This window comes from Pseudophryne corroboree, chromosome 9, assembly GCF_028390025.1.
Source record: "Pseudophryne corroboree isolate aPseCor3 chromosome 9, aPseCor3.hap2, whole genome shotgun sequence".
In the NCBI taxonomy this organism is placed as follows: Eukaryota; Metazoa; Chordata; class Amphibia; order Anura; family Myobatrachidae; genus Pseudophryne; species Pseudophryne corroboree.
In genome coordinates, this window is record NC_086452.1 from 270,345,907 (window position 1) to 270,367,074 (window position 21,168).

Below are 21,168 nucleotides of genomic sequence, written 5' to 3' on the forward strand. Positions count from 1 at the left end.
ATAATTATCCCGTACTTGGACGATCTCCTCATAAAGGCGAGGTCCGGAAAGCAGTTGTTGGTCAGCGTAGCACTCTCTCAGGAAGTGTTGCAACAGCACGGCTGGATTCTGAATATCCCAAAGTCGCAGCTGATTCCTGCGACGCGTCTGCTTTTCCTGGGCATGATTCTGGACACAGAACAGAAGAAGGTGTTTCTCAAGGTGGAGAAGGCCCAGGAATTGTCATCTCTGGTCAGGGACCTCCTGAAACCAAAACAGGTGTCGGTGCATCACTGCACGCGAGTCCTGGGAAAGATGGTGGCTTCTTACGAAGCAATTCCCTTCGGCAGGTTCCATGCATGCAGAGTGCTCATCTTCTCGAGGGCTGCAGGTTCGGCATACAGGACTGGGTCCTGGTGACCACGGATGCAAGCCTCCGAGGATGGGGGGCAGTCACTCAGGGAAGAAACTTCCAAGGACAGTGGTCAAGTCTGGAGACTTCACTACACATAAATATACTGGAACTAAGGGCCATTTACAACGCCCTGAGTCAAGCAGAGCCCCTGCTTCAAAACCAACCAGTACTGATTCAGTCAGACAACATCACGGCGGTCGCCCATGTAAACCGCCAGGGCGGCACAAGAAGCAGGATGGCAATGGCAGAAGCCACAAGGATTCTTCGATGGGCGGAGAATCACGTGTTAGCACTGTCAGCAGTGTTCATTCCGGGAGTGGACAACTGGGAAGCGGACTTCCTCAGCAGGCGGACCTCCACCCGGGAGAGTGGGGACTTCACCAAGAAGTCTTCACACAGATTGTAAATCGTTGGGAACTGCCACAGGTGGACATGATGGCGTCCCGCCTCAACAAAAAGCTAAAAAAATATTGCGCCAGGTCAAGGGACCCTCAGGCGATAGCTGTGGACGCACTAGTGACACCGTGGGTGTACCAGTCGGTTTATGTGTTCCCTCCTCTTCCTCTCATACCCAAGGTACTGAGGATAGTAAGAAAGAGAGGAGTAAGAACTATACTCATCGTTCCGGATTGGCCAAGAAGAACTTGGTACCCAGAACTACAAGAAATGATCTCAGAGGACCCATGGCCTCTGCCTCTCAGACAGGACCTGTTACAGCAGGGACCCTGTCTGTTCCAAGACTTACCGCGGCTGCGTTTGACGGCATGGCGGTTGAACGCCGGATCCTAACGGAAAAGGGCATTCCAGATGAAGTCATTCCTACGCTGATAAAAGCTAGGAAAGATGTGACAGCAAAGCATTATCACCGCATATGGCGGAAATATGTTGCTTGGTGTGATGCCAGGAAGGCCCCAACAAAGGAATTCCAGCTGGGTCGATTTCTGCACTTCCTACAGTCAGGGGTGACTAAGGGCCTAAAATTGGGGTCCATAAAGGTCCAGATTTCGGCCCTATCTATTTTCTTTCAAAAAGAACTGGCTTCACTCCCTGAAGTTCAGACGTTTGTTAAGGGAGTGCTGCATATTCAGCCCCCTTTTGTGCCTCCAGTGGCACCTTGGGATCTTAACGTTGTGTCGGATTTCCTGAAATCACACTGGTTTGAGCCACTTAAGACCGTGGAGCTAAAGTATCTCACGTGGAAGATGGTCATGCTGTTGGCCTTAGCTTCAGCTAGGCGTGTGTCAGAATTGGCGGCTTTGTCATGTAAAAGCCCATATCTGATCTTCCATATGGACAGGGCAGAATTGAGGACTCGTCCCCAATTTCTCCCTAAGGTGGTATCAGCGTTTCATTTGAACCAACCTATTGTGGTGCCTGCGGCTACTCGGGACTTGGAGGACTCCAAGTTACTTGATGTAGTCAGGGCTTTAAAAATCTATGTAGCCAGGACGGCTGGAGTCAGGAAAACTGACTCGCTGTTTATCCTGCATGCACCCAACAAGCTGGGTGCTCCTGCTTCAAAGCAAACTATTGCGCTCTGGATCTGTAACACGATTCAGCAAGCTTATTCTGCGGCAGGATTGCCGCATCCTAAATCAGTAAAAGCCCATTCCACAAGGAAGGTGGGCTCTTCTTGGGCGGCTGCCCGAGGGGTCTCGGCTTTACAGCTTTGCCGAGCAGCTACTTGGTCGGGTTCAAACACATTTGATAAGTTCTACAAGTTTGATACCCTGGCTGAGGAGGACCTTGCCTTTGCTCATTCGGTGCTGCAGAGTCATCCGCACTCTCCCGCCCGTTTGGGAGCTTTGGTATAATCCTCATGGTCCTTACGGAGTTCCCAGCATCCACTAGGACGTCAGAGAAAATAAGAATTTACTCACCGGTAATTCTATTTCTCGTAGTCGATGCTGGGCGCCCGTCCCAAGTGCGGACTCTCTGCAATACATGTATATAGTTATTGCTTAACTAAAGGGTTATTGTTATGAGCCATCCGTTAAATGAGGCTCAGTTGTTGTTCATGCTGTTAACTGGGTATGGTTATCACAAGTTGTACAGTGTGATTGGTGTGGCTGGTATGAGTCTTACCCTGGATTCCAAATCCTTTCCTTGTTGTGTCAGCTCTTCCGGGCACAGTTTCCCTAACTGAGGTCTGGAGGAGGGGCATAGAGGGAGGAGCCAGTGCACACCAGATAGTACCTAATCTTTCTTTTAGAGTGCCCAGTCTCCTGCGGAGCCCGTCTATTCCCCATGGTCCTTACGGAGTTCCCAGCATCCACTACGGACTACGAGAAATAGAATTACCGGTGAGTAAATTCTTATTTTCATTAATTAAAATCTATTCCGCTATAGGGGTCAGCAAAAATCTTCCCCAATTTGCTCAGGTCCTGGTGGCCTAGAGGACTAATCCCCTACATTTTATCAACGACACAATCAGTGTTCGAATCCCACTTAGGGATGATTAGTTTTAGTATTTTAATATTAGTATCTATATTCATTATTTCGATAGTTAAAAAAACCCTTTAAATAAGTGTTCAGGGACTTTAAATTCAGAATGGGTCTCACCGAACCGTCCGGTTTCGGTACCACAAACATTGTGGAATAGTAACCCCTTCCCTGTTGAAGGAGGGGGACCTTGATTATCACCTGCTGGAGGTACAGCTTGTGAATTGTCGCCAGTACTACCTCCCTTTCCCTGGGAGCAGCTGGCAAGGCTGATTTGAGGTAACGGCGAGGGGGAGTCGCCTCGAACTCCAGCTTGTATCCCTGAGATACAATTTGTACAGCCCAGAGATCCACTGGTTGCTGAAGTTTCGGAGACGCGCCCCCACCGCACCTGGCTCCGCCTGTGGAGCCCCAACGTCATGCGGTGGACTTAGTGGAAGCAGGGGAGGATTTTTGTTCCTGGGAACTGGCTGCCTGGTGCAGCTTCTTTCCTCTACCCTTGCCTCTGGCCAGAAAGGATGCGCCTCTGACCCGCTTGCCTTTCCGAGGTCGAAAGGACTGCATTTGATAATACGGTGCTTTCTTAGGCTGTGAGGGAACCTGAGGTAAAGTCGACTTCCCAGCTGTTGCTGTGGATACGAGGTCCGAGAGACCGTCCCCAAACAACTCCTCACCCTTATAAGGCAAAACCTCCATGTGTTTTTTTAGAATCAGCATCACCTATCCACTGCCGAGTCCAGAATACTCTCCTGGCAGAAATGGACATTGCTTTAATTCTAGATGCCAGCAGGCAAATGTCCCTCTGGGCATCCCGCATATGTAAGACGACGTCTTTTATATGCTCTAGGGTTAGCAAAATATTATCCCTGTCGAGGGAATCAATGTTGTCTGACAGGGTATCAGTCCATGCTGCTGCAGCACTACACATCCAGGCTGAAGCAATAGCAGGTCTCAGTAGAGTACCAGAGTGTGTATACACAGACTTCAGGATAGCTTCCTGCTTTCTATCCGCAGGCTCCTTTAGGGCGGCCGTATCCTGAGACGGCAGTGCCACCCTTTTAGATAAGCATGTGAGCGCCTTGTCCACCCTAGGGGATGTTTCCCAATGTAACCTGTCCGTTGGCGGGAAAGGGTACGCCATCAGTAACCTCTTAGAAATCACTTGTTTCTTATCAGGGGAACTCCACGCTTCTTCACACAATTAATTTAATTCATCAGATGGGGGAAAAGTCACTGGCTGCTTTTTCTCCCTAAACATAATACCCCTTTTGGTGGTAACCGGGTTAACGTCAGAAATGTGCAATACATCTTTCATTGCAGTAATCATGCATCGGATGGCCTTTGTAGACTGTACATTTGTCTCATCCTCATCTACACTGGAGTCAGACTCCGTGTCGACATCTGTGCCCACCATCTGAGCTAGCGGGCGTTTATGAGCCCCCGACGGCTTCAGAGTCGCCTGGGCAGGCACGGGCTGAGACCCCGGCTGTCCCAAGGCTGCTGCGTCATCGAACCATTTATGTAAGGAGTTGACACGGTCAGTTAAAACCTTCCCCATATCCATCCAATCCGATGTCGGCCCGGTCGGGGGCGACACCACACTTATCTGCCCTTGCTCCGCCTCCACGTAACCCTCCTCATCAAACATGTCGACACAGCCGTACCGACACACCACACACACAGGGAATGCTCTGACTGAGGACAGGACCCCACAAAGTCCTTTGGGGAGACAGAGAGAGAGAGTATGCCAGCACACACCACAGCGCTATATAACACAGGGATTTACACTATAATAAGTGATTTTTCCCAATAGCTGCTTAATTATCTTATTTGCGCCTAAATTTATGTGCCCCCCCTCTCTTTTTTTACCCTTCTTGTATCAGGATACTGCAGGGGAGAGCCTGGGGAGCTGCTTCCAGCGGAGCTGTGAAGGGAAAATGGCGCTGGTGTGCTGAGGAAGAAGGCCCCGCCCCCTCAGCGGCGGGCTTCTGTCCCGCTGTTTCTGACTAAAAAATGGCGGGGGTTTTACACATATACAGTCCCAGACTGTATTATGTGTATTTTTTTATGCCAAAGGTATTCTTATTGCTGCCCAGGGCATCCCCCCCCCCCCCAGCGCCCTGCACCCTACAGTGACCGGAGTGTGTGGTGTGCTGTGGGAGCAATGGCGCACAGCTGCGGTGCTGTGCGCTACCTTAATGAAGACAGGAGTCTTCTGCCGCCGATTTCATCGCTTCTCTTCTGTCTTCTGGCTCTGCAAGGGGGACGGCGGCGCGGCTCCGGGAACGGACGATCGAGGTCAGGTCCTGTGTTCGAACCCTCTGGAGCTAATGGTGTCCAGTAGCCTAAGAAGCACAAGCTAGCTGCAAGCAGGTAGGTTTGCTTCTCTCCCCTCAGTCCCACGGAGCAGCGAGTCTGTTGCCAGCAGATCTCACTGAAAATAAAAAACCTAACAAATACATTCTTTTCTAGCAAGCTCAGGAGAGCCCACTAGGAGCACCCAGCTCTGGCCGGGCACAGATTCTAACTGAGGTCTGGAGGAGGGGCATAGAGGGAGCAGCCAGTGCACACCAGATAGTACCTAATCTTTCTTTTAGAGTGCCCAGTCTCCTGCGGAGCCCGTCTATTCCCCATGGTACTTACGGAGTTCCCAGCATCCACTAGGACGTCAGAGAAAATATCAACACTCCTATGTTTCTCCGTACAACCTCTATAAAAGATTATTTATGTATATATTTGTTATAAATGAAATGTGATAGGCTATGTTGCCGATAGTTCTATATATAGAGTTTATTTGTACACCGCTGAATATATAAAATGTCAAGCATGGTGATTGAAACCTGGTCCATTAACAGCATAAAACACCTGCTGATTAACAAATTGAGACACCTGTGAACAAGCACCTAAGAACTTGCAATTACAATGTTTCTATGATTGGTCACCTTGGAGCTTAAATAGAGCTCTTCCTTTCACTGTTTTACCTTCTGATGATTAATCCGTGGTTTGATTTTCACGGAGAAACGCGTTAAGGACATCTCACGCTGCTGATTTTCCCTGAACTTACACTCAGGGATTCAGAATTACAAACCACTGATCATGTGCGGAATCTTGGCATTGTCTTGGATGGTGGCTTGACACTTAAACATCAGACATCAACCACAATTAAATCCTCATTCTTTTACCTGAGGAACACAGCCAGAATCAAGCACTTAATTCCCTCAGATGATCTGCCAAAAGTCATCCATGCATTTGTATCATCTCAAATAGACTACTGTAATGCCCTTTACCTTGGCCTTTCAGCAAAAGAATTGCACCGCTTACAGCTGGTGCAAAACACAGCTACCAGGCTGTTAACCGACCAGCCCCGTTCTAGCCACATAACACCCATACTCTAATCCAGTGATTTTCAACCTTTTTTTACTCGCGGCACACCGAACAATATTTTAAAATTGCCAAGACACACCATCAGTTCCCCACAGAAAAAAAACAAAAAACACACATTGGCCCTCATAGTACAAAAAAAAAAAAAAATCCACACATACAGTGGCCTACACAGAAAAAAACAATCACATTGCTCCCCACATAAATCATATTGCTCCCTACACTTATCCTATTGCTCCCCACATGAATTATTCACATTGTTCCCCCCATAAATCCTCATTTTCCCCACATAAATCCTATTGTTCCCCACAGGAGAAAAAAAAAAAATTAGCTTCTACCGGTCAGCTGTCCTCCTCCCTGTCCCTCAATGGTGGGGATTGTTCATAGTGGAGTGCTGCGAATACTGAGCAGCGGGCGGTCGGGCAGGAGTGGATGTGGGTGGGCAAGGAAAGCTGTGTATTCAGGCAGGAACTGGAAGATGTGTGTGAAGGCAGGTGGGCTGACTGGGTGGTTAGACGTGGCGGCCGTGACCTATGATATCACACCGCCGCATCTTCAAGGCATACGTCACGGCCGGAGCACGACTGATCCTCTAATTAGAGCCCGGGCCAACAGTTCACTCTGAAGGTGCAGGAAACTGCTCTGGCTTCGCGGCACACCTTGCAACTGGTGGCGGCACACTGGTTGAAAAAGCCTGTCTAATCCCTTCACTGGCTGCCTGTAAGATGGCGAATCATCTTCAAGATTGGCTTACTGAGTTTCAAAGCACTACATGACCAGGGCCCAAGGTACCTGAAGCAGCTTTTGACCCCATACTGCCCCACTCGATTACTGCGATCTGTAGATGAAGGACTTTTAGCAGTACCTAGAATCTCCCGTAATTCATCTGGGGGGTCGAGCTTTTAGTCATGTGGCTCCGACTCTATGGAACTCACTTCCCCACAGTGCGAGAGGCCCCAACTATAGAATCCTTCAAAAGTAGACTCAAGACTTTCCTGTTTACTCAAGCATTTCCATAATGTCCCTTTAGTATCTACATGCTTCTATATTTTATGAAAAGCTTTTCTGTACTTCATTATTTTCTGTACTATATTATCCTATGTATCTGTTAAGCGCCTCGAGTCCTATTGGAGAAAGAGCGCTATATAAAAAAAAAAAAATATTATTATTATTATTCCAAAAGAAGGAAAGGACCCTTCCAACTGTGCTCATTACAGACCCATATCGCTCTTGAACACCGACATTAAGATACAAGCGAAGATTCTTGCTAATCGTTTGAACTGTGTTTTACCTGGACTGATCCCCAATGATCAGGCGGGCTTCATACCTGGATGCCCATCAGGGACAACACTAGGCGAGTGCTCAGATTTATCACTCTCTCAATAGTTCTGGTGCTCCTGCTATGGTGTTGTCCCTGGATGCAGAGAAGGACTTCGAGCGAATCAGCTGGCCCTTTATGAATCAAACTTTGCAGGCCTTCAGTCTTGTAGGTAGCTTTCTCTGTGGCGTCCAGGCCCTGTATTTCTCCCCCTCAGCTAGGGTATCTGTGAATGGGATTCTTTCCTCTCCACTCTCTATAACCAATGGCACAAGACAGGGGTGTCCTTTGTTGCCCCTGATCTTTGCCTTGGTTATCAAGCCTTTAGCGGCCCATATTCGCATTGACACTGATATCAGTGGAGTGTTCCTTGGCAAAGATGAATATAAAATCTCTTTTCTCGGATGACGTCCTCCTCACTTTAACGTCCCCCCATACTTCCCTCCCTAAACTCTTTGGGTCCCTAGAAGCGTATGGCGCTTTATCTGGTTATAAGATAAATCTCTCTCGGAGGCGCTTGCTCTAAATCTATCCCCGCTAACTCTAAAACTATTACACCGCAAGTATAACATGGCATGGTGTGCTTCCAAAATTAAATACTTCGGAATTTATATAACAAATCACTATAATACCCTGTATGCTGCTAATTTTATACCTTTATTCAATAATATCAAGCTCGATCTATTTCATGGGTAGGCAGAATTGTAACACTTAAAATGATTGTCTTACCAAGACTACTCTATCTCTTTCAGACTCTCCCTGTTTAGGTGCCTAGAACTTCCCTACTGCAATTGCACAAATGGTTTATTCAATTTGGGTGGAAGCGCAAACCACCTCGTATCAGCTTCTTGTCCCTTCGACACCCTACTTCCAATGGTGGAACTGGGTTCCCCGACATAAATTTATACTATTACGCATCTCACCTCAGCCAAGCTATAGCTTGGTTCACATCGTCTCAAGATCCTCGGTGGGTCACATTAGAGGCCACATCATGCAAAGTTTTCTCAAATGTCCTCTGTCGTTGGGTTGGCTCCCTCGGACAGACCCGCTCAAGATCGCACACATCCAGTTATTGCTTTCATGTGTTCAATCTGGGAGCACTGCAAAACTCATTTTGCAACTAGTTCCTACCCTTCTTCCCCCATCACTCCCCTCTGGCACAACCCGGCATTTCCTCCCGGTTTCAACTATAGACATTTCTATCTGTGGTATGAAGGGGGGCATTAGAGTCATATATGATCTATTAGACGCAAACAGCTGCGTCTCTCTGGATCTCTTACAGAACAAACATTCTACCCGCCATCACTTATTTCCCATACATCATTTTCTTTCACATACATCCAAATTCATCACTTTTAACTCACTCCCTATGGCCTCGATATCAAGACCTTTGACTAGTATTGAGTTTCAATTCAAACTGTCCCCTTCGCAAGGGTATCATCTCCACGCTCTACAACTACTTGCTTCAAGTTAAAACCACTACTACCCCGAATCATGAGCTTCAATGGGAAAAAGACCTGGGACCGCCACCAGATGAGGATACATGGACTGCAGTCCGTGATAAGGGTCTCTAAAGCAGCTATCTCCTCTCTAATCAAGGAAAATGCCTAAAAGGTTTATTACAGATGGTACCTGATACCTACCCGGATACGTAGGATGTATAGCTCCGCTACAGACCGATGTTGGAGAGGTTGTGGAGGGTAGGGTACCCTTTTACATATATGTTGGTCTTGCCCCTAAACTGCAAAGTTTTGGGACGAGGTTTCCCACATCTTGCATGAGGTCCTTCAGACCCCTATAGTTAAATCCCCTTGGGCGTTTCTCCTCAGTTGCCCGATAGAAGGAATTGATAATCCCGCTGACAAACTCTCTACACATATTTTAAATGCAGCCCATTGTCTAGTTGATAGCAACTTGTAAATAAAATATGGTATGTTGCGGCCATGGAAAAAATATCGGCCTACCTTCGCAATTCTTCCCCTAGATTTCTCACAATCTGGCATGACTGGTTTCTGTACGACAACACTACCCCACATGATGCTCTCCCTTCAGGTTTTTCAGGCCTCTTGCTCTGAAAAGTATATTGCAATCTCTCCAACGCCTTACGTTGCTATCGTTATTTACATTAATATCCCGGACTAGGCCTCTGCTTTCCGTTTTTTGCTTTCTTCATCTGCTCTACCTTCCTCATATCTTCTTCCTCTTCTTTCATTCTTACTCTCTTCCTCCTCCGTTCCACTATCGTGTTTATATGCATGTCTGTTTCACCCATACACACCAATACTTAGGGTTAAATGTTCCTTTATATCTGCTTTTGGCTAGGTGTCGTGAGGGTTAGCGCCCCATTTTTTTCCTTTTCTTTACTACGTTCAAGATACACGCTCAAGCCTGAAACTAGGTAATATGGATTAACCCATAACCATACATATTTAAGTGTTCCTCACTGCTCGGATTGTTTGTATATTATCACCAATTATTACTAATGTACACTTGTCTCTGCATCTGTATTGATTGTAAACATTATAGACACGTTAAAAAAAAAAATGTGCATTAAAACCATGCGTGTGTCTGAATTTATAGGCTTGTGCCACATCTGCAAATTTGATTCATATTTATGACAATTATTGTATCTTTTTGCCAAGTTTAATGAATTTATCAAGAAGGTAAAGTCTATCATGATAGTACATACAGTATATCTTTTGAAGGATTTTTTTTTTTATATTCCCAAATATTGTGCTCATACGACTGCCACACAGCTTGAGATGGCGCAAGTGCCAGATGTCTTTTTTTTGTTGTTGCAGAAAATATGTCTGTATACAGTGCACAAAGAACTTGTATTGGAAGATAGCGGAGGCTGCTACATTATATTACTTTGTATACAGATTTAGAGACCCAGTCGCACACAGATAAACAAGTGTCACATATCAAATAATCAGCAGTCTCCTGGTGCTTCCTAGACACTGCATTGCGACTTATGCATTTTTTGTCAAGTAAGACACCAGATGCTAGCAGTCTCATGGGATCAGGCGTGATAAGAGGGGCTGTTTAGCATGAGTGCAGCAGTGATGTATGCGGACACATCTGTATTATATAACCACTTTCAATTTTATCATATCTAGTATATGGCATTACACTGCACTTTCTGTTGCTACGCACTTGCCACTAACCCAGTCTACTTCTTTAATCAATAACTAAATTTCATCTATCCTTCCCCAAATTTGTAACGTATTAAGTTATTGTACAAATGTGTCCACATACAGCTAGCCTCCCTGCCCACTAAACAGCCTTTCTAGTCACAGCATGCCGTGGCGTAACTTGGTAGTGCCGAGCATCTTTTTGTGCAACGTTCTCCATTAAAATGCATCTTTTCACAACACTGTGTGAATAGGATGCACAAGTAGCTTATCCTGATTAAAATGATACGTGGCATGCCTATATTCTTTGTGCATCGTTGCTGTTTCTGCAAACGAAATGCTATGCTATAGAGGTTTTCCTATTAAACACTGTAATGTAGCATTTTGTATGCAGAAACAGGCACAGGCGCACAAAGTATATAGGGATGCTGCATATCATTTTAATCTATAACATCACCTTTCAGCAAAAAAGAGGCCCAACGCTAACGTAGTTGCACATGACCTGTCAGCTCACTCACACTAGACATCTCCTGCTGCGTAGCTTACTGAGGCAAGATGTATATATCTGATACAATAAAAAAAAAAAAAAAGAAAAGAAGAAGGACTTACTAACAGTTCCATTTCCTTTGTTGAAGTTTGCTGTTCAGCAGATTTTGTATTCAAACTGGGTGGCTCCGATTTTTTGTCTGTGTTCTCGGTTACTGATGCTTCAGGTTTTTCTTCAACATGTTTTTTTACTTTGGCTGAATTGTGCATTGCTATTTGCGGTGGATTAACCTTTGGTATGCACTTTGATTCACCTGGTCGTGCAGAAACCGCTTTATCCTGCTTACCCAACTTCTGAGTGTGTACCTGCAGACCTTTCTTTCCTGGAGGCTGTTGCCGGCTTAAAAATGCATCAGATGGACAATCTGTTTGCCCCAGAGGTACTTCTGTTCAAGGGCAAAAAGAAAAGATTTTAAAAGTCATATCTTAAGCACAATTAATCTTGCCAGAGGCAGAGCATACAACAACATTTAATACAAAGAGGATCATTGCTGCTAGTCTTGTTAGAAAAAAAAAGACAATTTAGATGTTTTAAGTTTTAGAATTTTCATAAATTAAAATGTGTTAGTTATGGAGTGAGATGGCAGCATAGTGGTTACCACAGCACTGGCGACATCGGTTCCATGCATCAGGCCTCTATCTGTGTGAGTTTTCCTCTGGGTGCTTTGGTTCCTCAGAAGTCCATACACTATATTGGTGGGGCAATACATACCTTTTACCGGCGGCCGGCTGCGGGATCCCGGCCACCAATATGCTGGCAGCGGGGCAAGCGCTAGAAAGCCACTTACGGGCTCGCTGCGCTCACCACAATGCGGGCACGGTGGTAAGCACAGTTCTATTCTCCCTCTATTGGTGCCGTGGACACCCACAGATTTAAAAATAGGATTTTAATATACCTACCGGTAAATCCTTTTCTCGTAGTCCGTAGAGGATGCTGGGGTCCACATTAGTACCATGGGGGTATAGACGAGTCCACTAGGAGCCATTGGCACTTTAAGAGTTTGAAAGTGTGGGCTGGCTCCTCCCTCTATGCCCCTCCTACCAGACTCAGTCTACAAACTGTGCCCATGGAGATGGACAACTTGGAGAGAAGGATTTTACACAGACAGTGGCGAGATTCTCACCAGCTCACATATACCAGGCAAACCAAGCTAACCAGCTTGAACACTCAGCAACGGCTGAACAATGGGGGAAATTCCAAGTTGATCGGAGCAGGATATTTTTAGCAGTTGGGCAAAACCATGTGCACTGCAAGGGGAGCAGATACAACATTTGCCGAGAGAGTTAGATTTGGGTGGGTTATTTTGTTTCTGTGCAGGGTAAATACTGGCTGCTTTATTTTTACACTGCAATTTAGATTGCAGATTGAACTCACCACGCCCAAATCTATCTCTCCCTGCACATGTTATATCTGCCTCCCCTGCAGTGCACATGGTTTTGCCCAACTGCTAAAAAATTTCCTGCTGCGATCAACTTGGAATTACCCCCAATATTACTTAACCAAGTAACAAAACAGTGCTTAACCAAGAACAAAGCAGTACTGAACTAAGTAACCACTGCAGGATCACGAAGTGCTGGGCGGGCACCCAGCATCCTCTACGGACTACGAGAAAAGGATTTACGGGTAGGTATATTAAAAACCTATTTTCTCTTATGTCCTAGAGGATGCTGGGGTCCACATTAGTACCACGGGGATGTATCAAAGCTCCCAGAACGGGAGCGAGAGCACGGAGGCTCCTGCAGAACTGATTGACAAAACTTTAGGTCCTCAGAGGCCAAAGTATCGAACTTGTAGAACAAAGCAAACATGTTCGACCCAGACCAAGTAGCCGCTCGGCAAAGCTGTAAAGCCGAGACACCCCGGCCAGCTGCCCAGGAAGAACCCACCTTACGAGTAGAGTGGGCCTTAACAGATTTTCCTGCCGTAGAATATGTACACTGAATAGTGAACCTGATCCAGCGAGAAATAGTCTGCTTAGAAGCAGGACACCCAATTTTCTTGGGATCATACAGGACAAACAGAGACTCCTATTTTCTGTGATGAGCAGTCCTCTCCACATAGATCCTCAAAGCCCTTACAACATCCAAGGACTTTGATGTAACTGAGGAGTCAGTAGCTACTGGCACCACAATAGGTTGGTTGATATGAAAAGCCGACACAACCTTTGGAAGGAACTGCTGACGCATCCTGAGCTCAGCTCTATCTTCATGGAAGATTAAGTAGGGGCTCTTACAGGACAAAGCCCCCAATTCCAGCACACATCGAGCAGAAGCTAAGGCCAACAAAGTGACTGCCTTCCAAGTGAGAAACTTTACCTGAGCCTCCTGTAAAGGCACAAACCAATCTGATTGCAGGAAATGCAACACCACGTTAAGATCCCAGGGTGCCGTCGGCACCACAAAGGGAGGCTGGATGTGCAGAATCCCTTTCAAGAAAGTCTGTACCTCAGGGAGGGCAGCCAATTGTTTCTGGAAAAAAATGGATAAAGCCGAAATCTGGACCTTCATGGATCCCAAACGCAGGCCCATATCCACACCTAGTTGCAGGAAGAGGAGAAACCGTCCAAGTTGAAACTCCACCGTAGCAAACTTCTTGGATTCACACCAAGACACATTTTCTCCAAATGCGATGGTAATGTTTAGACGTTACGCCTTTCCTAGCCTGTATCAGGGTAGGAATAACGTTGCTCAGAATATACTTCCGGGCTAATATCTGGCGCTCAACCTCCATGGCGTTAAACGTAGCCACGGTAAGTCTTGATAAGCAAACAGCCCCTGTTGCAGAAGGTCCTCGCGAACAGGACGGGGCCTGGGATCTTCCCGCAGCAAGTCCAGAAGATCCGCGTACGAAGCCTTTCTTGGCCAGTCCAAGGATCCAAGCAATTCTCATTGCTCCAGACTGAGCAATGAGAATTGCTTGGACCCTTGTTCTCTTTATGAGCTTTGGAGCTCTTGGAATGAGTGGAAGTGGAGGGAACACATACACTGACTTGAACACCAACAGGGTTACCAGGGCATCCACCACCACCGCCCGTGGGTCTCTTGACCTAGAACAGTACCTCCGAAGCTTATTGTTGAGACATGAGGCCATCATGTCTATTTGAGGTACACCCCAAATACTTGTCACCTCCGTGAACACCTCCGGATGGAGGCCCCACTCTCCTGGATGGAGATCGTGTATGCTGAGGAAGTCCGCTTCCCAGTTGTCCACTCCTGGAAGGAAGATTGCTGACAGCGCCAATGCGTGTTTTTCCGCCCATAGGAGGATTCTTGTTACCTCTGACACAGCAGCTCTGCTCTTTGTTCCTCCCTGTCTGTTGATGTAGGCCACCGTCATTACATTGTCCGACTGTACCTAAATGGCCTGATCTTGCAGAAGATGGGCTGCTTGGAGAAGACAGTTGTACACGGCTCTTAGTTCCAGAATGTTTATAGGAAGCACGGATTCCAGACATGACCACCTTCCTTGGAAGGTTTCCCCTTGGGTGACTGCGCCCCAACCCCGAAGACTTGCATCCGTGGTTAGAAGGATCCAGTTTTGAAACCCCGAACCAGCAGCCCTCCAGGAGGTGAGGCATTTGCAGCCACCAGAGGAGTGAAATACTTGCTTTCGGCGACAGACTCTGGTGCATGTGGAAATGAGATCCTGACCACTTGTCCAGGAGACCCAGTTGGAAGGACCGAGCATGAAATCGTCCGTACTGTAGAGCCTCGTAGTATTGCTACTGCTACTGCCTTTATTAGCAGATCGTCCAGGTACGGAATTACTGTATGTTCACTCCCTGCCTGCGGAGGAGAACCATCATCTCTGCCATCACCTTGGTAAACACCATCGGTGCCGTGGAGAGGCCGAATGGCAGTGCCTGGAACTGATAGTGACAGTCTAGCAGTGCGAATCAGAGAAAAGCCTGATGTGGCAGCCAAATCGGAATGTGGAGGTACGCATCCCTGATATCCAGGGATACCAGGAACTCCCCCTCCTCCTGACCTGAGATCACTGCTCTCAGAGACTCCATTTTGAATTTGAACTCCCTCAGATAAGGGTTTAACGATTTCAAGTTCAAAATCGGCCTGACCAAACCATCCGGTTTCGGTACCAAGAAAAGGTTCGAATTGTAACCCTTGTTTTGCATATGAGGTGGAACTGGGACAATGACCTGAGACTTTCCAATTTTTGGATGGCTTCCTGTAGAATAGCCCTGTCTGCCAGTAAAGCCTGGCTTGAAGAATTGGGAGGCGCAAGTTCCTGAAACTCCAGCCTGAACCCCGGGACACAATATCTTGTACCCAGGGATCCAGGCCAGATGACACCCAGACGTGGCTGAAATGTCCGATCCTCGCCCCCACCGGCCCGTCCTCCAGGTGTGCGGGCCACCGTCATGCTGAGGATTTTGAGGTACCAAAAGCAGGCTTAGCAGGGTTTTTTTTTTATTTTGCACGACCTCCTCTAAAGAAAGTGTTAGAAGGCTTGGCCTTTTTGTCTTAGCTGTCCTAAAAGAACTGGGATAGAGATGAAGAAAAGGGTCTCTTCGTAGCTGGAGTAGCTGAGGGAAGAGAAGGTAACTTACCCGTGGTTGCAGTGGAAATCCACGCATCCGTTTCCCCAAATAGAGCCTGACCTGTGTAGGGTAGGTTCTCCACACTTCTCCTAGATTCCGTGTTGGCAGACCATTGGCGTAGCCAGAGTCCTCTGCGAGCTGATACGGACATGGAATATATCGCTATAGACATTATACCCAGGTCTTTCATGGACTCTACCATGAATCCCGCAGAATCCTGTATATTACGTAAAAATAATTCAACGTCACTGCTATCCATTGTATCCAATTCCTCAAGTAACGTGCCCGACGACTTTACTATACCTTTAGAGATCCATGCACAGGCAATAGTAGGCCGTAGCACGGCCCCCGAAGCCGTGTATATGGATTTGAGCGTAGTGTCAATCTTACAATCAGCCATTTCTTTTAACGCGGTAGATCCAGGGACAGGCAAAACCATCTTCTTTGACAGTCTGGAAATAGATGCGTCAACTATGGGTGGGGTTTCCCATTTTTTTTCTATCCTCGATCGGGAAGGGAAAAGCAACCAGAACCTTTCTTGGGATCTGGAATTTTTTCTCAGAGTTTTCCCAGGATTTTTCAAATATAGCGTTTAATTCTTTAGACGCAGGAAAAGGTTAGCGAGGCTTTCTTATTGTCTGTGAAGTAAGCCTCCTCAACCTGCTCAGGTGTTGTGTCAGCAATATTTAACACATCTCTAATGGCCTCAATCATCAACTGCACCCATTTTGCAAGGGATGCCGCCCCCCGCAGCACATCCCCATCACCGTCTGCCGTGTCATCTTGCATAATCTGGGCAAGGGCACATTTCTGATGGTGTATGCTAGGGGACCTTGAAGGGATAGGAACAGAACCTGACCAAACCGCCATAGATTTTAAAACCTGAGTTTCAGTCTCAGTATGAGCTATTCTAGTAGAGATCTGAGCAATCATATCCTTAATAGAGGATAACCACTCAGGCTCATTAACAGGGATCGGAGACAAGACCGTACAATACTGTGCACATGGAATGTCCTCCTGAGAGGAATTCTCCTCCGCAGCATAGGACACAGAGTCCCTAGACATGGCTCTGTGAGACGGTACAAATATCCACAACACACACCACAGGGAAATGACAGACCGTTTCCCTCCAAGAATGCCACAGAGAGCCACAGAGATTGGAGCCAACCCACACACAGCGCTTTTTTAGATAGAGTAAGTTCCCATACCTAGCGCTTACTGTGTACCTTAATAGACTACACAGTATGTACACTCGCCTCCCCCACTTCAACAACCCCCGGTACCGCACAGGACCACTGGAGTTGCTTGGAGGGAGAGCTCTCCCTGTCAGTGTCTCACACAGGAATCTGTGAAAATGGCGCTGAACACTGCTGGGTCCGCTCTGAGAAGCTCGGCCCCCTGAACATGGCGCTGCTTTCCGCTCCACATGTCTTTATACTGGCCTGAGGATTCAGCTGGCAGGGTTACCGAAGGTCGCTGACAGACTTCTGACCAGTTAAGGGTACGGCGCAGGCTCAGGGCGCCCCTCACAGCGCCGCACTATGTACCGCTGGGCCTCCTGAGCGCAGTCCATACTGCGCTCCCACCCTGTTGCCACCATATTCACACCGGCTCCCAGCTTGCAATCTTCTGGCTCTGTAAGGGGGTGGTGGCACACTGCGGGGGTGAAAGGTCACCTGTGGCGGCGAACGATCATTCCCCTCAGAAGCTCAGCATCCTGTCAGCGGAGATAGAGTCTCGTACCCAGTAGGGCGGACACTACTCCCCCCCCCCCCCGCCCCCCTCCTTAGTCCCCCGAAGCAGGGAGGCTGTTGCCAGCAGCCTCCCTGTTGCCTATTACTCATTAAAAAAATAAGATTTTACTTACCGGTAAATATATTTCTCGTAGTCCGTAGTGGATGCTGGGGACTCCGTAAGGACCATGGGGAATAGACGGGCTTCGCAGGAGACAGGGCACTTTAAGAAAGCATTTGAATACTGGTGTGCACTGGCTCCACCCTCTATTTCCCTCCTCCAGACCTCAGTTAGAGAAACTGTGCCCGGAAGAGCTGACAGTACAAGGAAAGGATTTTAGAATCCAGGGCAAAACTCACACCAGCCACACCAATCACACCGTATAACTTGTGATAAACTTACCCAGTTTACAGTATGAACAACAACAGAGCATCAGAGCAAGCCTGATGCAACCATAATAACACCCTTATTTAAGCAATAACTATATACAAGTATTGCAGAAGAAGTCCGCACTTGGGACGGGCGCCCAGCATCCACTACGGACTACGAGAAATAGATTTACCGGTAAGTAAAATCTTATTTTCTCTAACGTCCTAGTGGATGCTGGGGACTCCGTAAGGACCATGGGGATTATACCAAAGCTCCCAAACGGGCGGGTGAGTGCGGATGACTCTGCAGCACCGAATGAGCAAACACAAGGTCCTCCTCAGCCAGGGTATCAAACTTGTAGAACTTCGCAAAAGTGTTTGAACCTGACCAAGTAGCTGCTCGGCAAAGCTGTAATGCAGAGACCCCTCGGGCAGCCGCCCAAGAAGAACCCACCTTCCTTGTGGAGTGGGCATTTACTGATTTTTGGCAGCGGCAATCCAGCCTCAGAATGAGCCTGCTGAATCGTGTTACAGATCCAGCGAGCAATAGTTTGCTTTGAAGCAGGAGCACCCAACTTGTTGGCTGCATACAGGATAAACAGCGACTCAGTTTTCCTGATTCTAGCCGTTCTGGCTACATAAACCTTCAAAACCCTGACCACATCCAGTAACTCGGAATCCTCCAAGTCACTAGTAGCCACAGGCACCACAATGGGTTGGTTCATATGAAAAGATGACACCACTTTAGGCAGGAATTGTGACGGGTCCGCAATTCTGCTCTGTCCATATGGAACACCAGATAGGGGCTTTTATGTGACAAAGCCGCTAATTCTGATACACGCCTAGCCGAAGCCAAGGCTAATAGCATGACCACTTTCCACCTGAAAATTTTTAACTCCACGGTTTTAAGTGGGCCAAACCAGGTTGACCTTCAGGAAACTCAACACCACGTTAAGATCCCAAGGTGCCACTGGAGGCACAAAAGGAGGCTGAATATGCAGCACTCCCTATACAAACGTCTGGACTTCAGGAAGAGAAGTCAGTTCTTTTTGAAAGAAAATGGATAGGGACGAAATCTGGACCCTAATGGAACCCAATTTCAGGCCCAATGTCACTCCCGACTGTAGGAAGTTAAGGAAACGGCCCAGCTGGAATTCCTCCGTAGGGGCATTCCTGGCCTCACTCCAAGCAACATATTTTCGCCATATACGGTGATAATGTTTAGCCATCACATCCTTCCTAGCCTTTATCAGCGTAGGAATAACCTCATCTGGAATGCCTTTTTCTGCTAGGATCCGGCGTTGAACCGCCATGCCATCAACGCAGCCGCTGTAAATCTTGGAACAGACAGGGCCCCTGCTGCAACAAGTCCTGTCTGAGAGGCAGAGGCCATGGGTCCTCTGAGCATTTCTTGCAGATCTGGATACCAAGTCCTTCTTGGCCAATCCGGAACAATGAGTATTGTTCTCACTCCTCCTTTTCCTATGATTCTCAGCACCTTTGGTATGAGAGGAAGAGGAGGAAACACATAAACCGACTGGAACACCCACGGTGTCACTAGTGCGTCTACAGCTATCGCCTGAGGGTCTCCTAACCTGGCGCAATATCTCTGTAGATTTTTGTTGAGGCGGGATGCCATCATGTCCACCTGTGGCAGTTCCCACCGCCTTGCAATCTGCGTGAAGACTTCTTGATGAAGTCCCCACTCTCCCGGGTGGAGGTCGTGCCAGCTGTGGAAGTCTGCTTCCCAGTTGTCAACTCCCGGAATGAACACTGCTGACAGTGCTCTTACGTGATTCTCCGCCCAGCGAAGAATTCTGGTGGCCTCCGCCATCGCTACTCTGCTCCTTGTGCCGCCTTGGCGGTTTACATGAGCCACTGCTGTGATGTTGTCTGACTGAATCAGCACCGACTTGTCGCGAAGCAGGTTCTCCGCTTGACTTAGGGCGTTGCATATGGCCCTTAATTCCAGGATATTGGATGTGAAGGCAAGTCTCCTGACTTGACCACCGCCCTTGGAATTTTCTTCCTTGTGTGACTGCCCCCCACCCTCGGAGGCTTGCATTCGTGGTCACCAGGACCCAGTCCTGAATGCCGAATCTGCGACCTTCGAGAAGGTGAGCACTCTGCAGCCACCACAGGAGAGACACCCTGGCCCTGGGGGATAGGGTGATTAACCGATGCATCTGAAGATGTGATCCGGACCACTTGTCCAATAAGTCCCATTGGAAGGTCCTCGCATGGAACCTGCCGAAGGGAATGGCCTCATATGATGCCACCATCCTTCCCAGGACTCGAGGGCAGTGATGCACTGACACCTGTTTTGGTTTTAATAGATTCCTGACCAGTGTCACGAGCTCCTGAGCTCTCTCTATCGGGAGATAAACCCTTTTCTGGTCTGTGTCTAGGATCATGCCTAGAAGAGGCAGATGAGCTGTAAGAACCAACTGCGACTTTGGAATACATAGAATCCTGCCGTGTTGCCGTTACACTTCCAGAGAAAGTGATACGCTGTTCAGCAACTGCTCTCTTGATCTCGCTTTTATGAGGAGATCGACCAAGTACGTGATAAAAGTGAAAACTTGCTTCCGCAGGAGCACCATCATTTCCGCCATTACCTTGGTGAATATTATCGGGGCCGTGGAGAGACCAACCGGCAACGTCTGAAATTGGTAATGACAATTCCGTACCGCAATTCTGAGGTACGCCTGATGAGGTGGATAAATGGGGACATGAAGGTATGCATCCTTTTTGCCCCGAGACCATAAAATCTCCCCCTTTTCAGGCTTGCAATGACCGCTCTTAGCGATTCCATCTTGAACTTGAACCTTTTCAGGTTTATGTTCAGGGATTTTAAATTCAATATGGGTCTGACCGAACCGTCTGGTTTCGGGACTACAACATAGTCGAATAATAACCCCCTCCTTGTTGAAGGAGGGGAACCTTGACCACCACCTTTTGAAGATACAATTTGTGAATTGCAGTTAACCCTGTTTCCCTCTCGTGGGGGAAAGCCACTCGTGGGGGAAAGCCACTGACGGCAGGGCCGTCAGTGAGGAGGCATCTCTTCGAATTCCAGCTTGTATCCCTGAGACACAATATCTATTGCCCAGGGATCTAACAGGGAGTGAACCCACTTGTGGCTGAACTTACGAAAGCGTGCCCCCACCGGGCCTAACTCCGCCTGTGGAGCCCCAGCGACATACAGTGGATTTTCGTAGAGGCCGGGGAGAACTTCTGTTCCTGGGAACTAGCTGTGTTGTGCAGCTTCTTTCCTCTGCCCCCGCCTCTG

The 21,168-nt window shown here is 47.7% G+C and overlaps 1 protein-coding gene across 2 annotated transcripts in view; it reads right to left on the reverse strand.

The window, feature by feature from the left end:
* GORAB (golgin, RAB6 interacting) overlaps window positions 1–21,168 on the reverse strand; it is a 117,731-nt gene that overhangs the window by 48,374 nt on the left and 48,189 nt on the right. For both annotated transcript variants that reach the window (XM_063940297.1, XM_063940298.1), the window contains exon 2: window positions 11,283–11,601. In XM_063940297.1, the coding sequence (XP_063796367.1) occupies window positions 11,283–11,601 (319 nt within the window). The remainder of the gene's footprint in view (window positions 1–11,282; window positions 11,602–21,168) is intronic.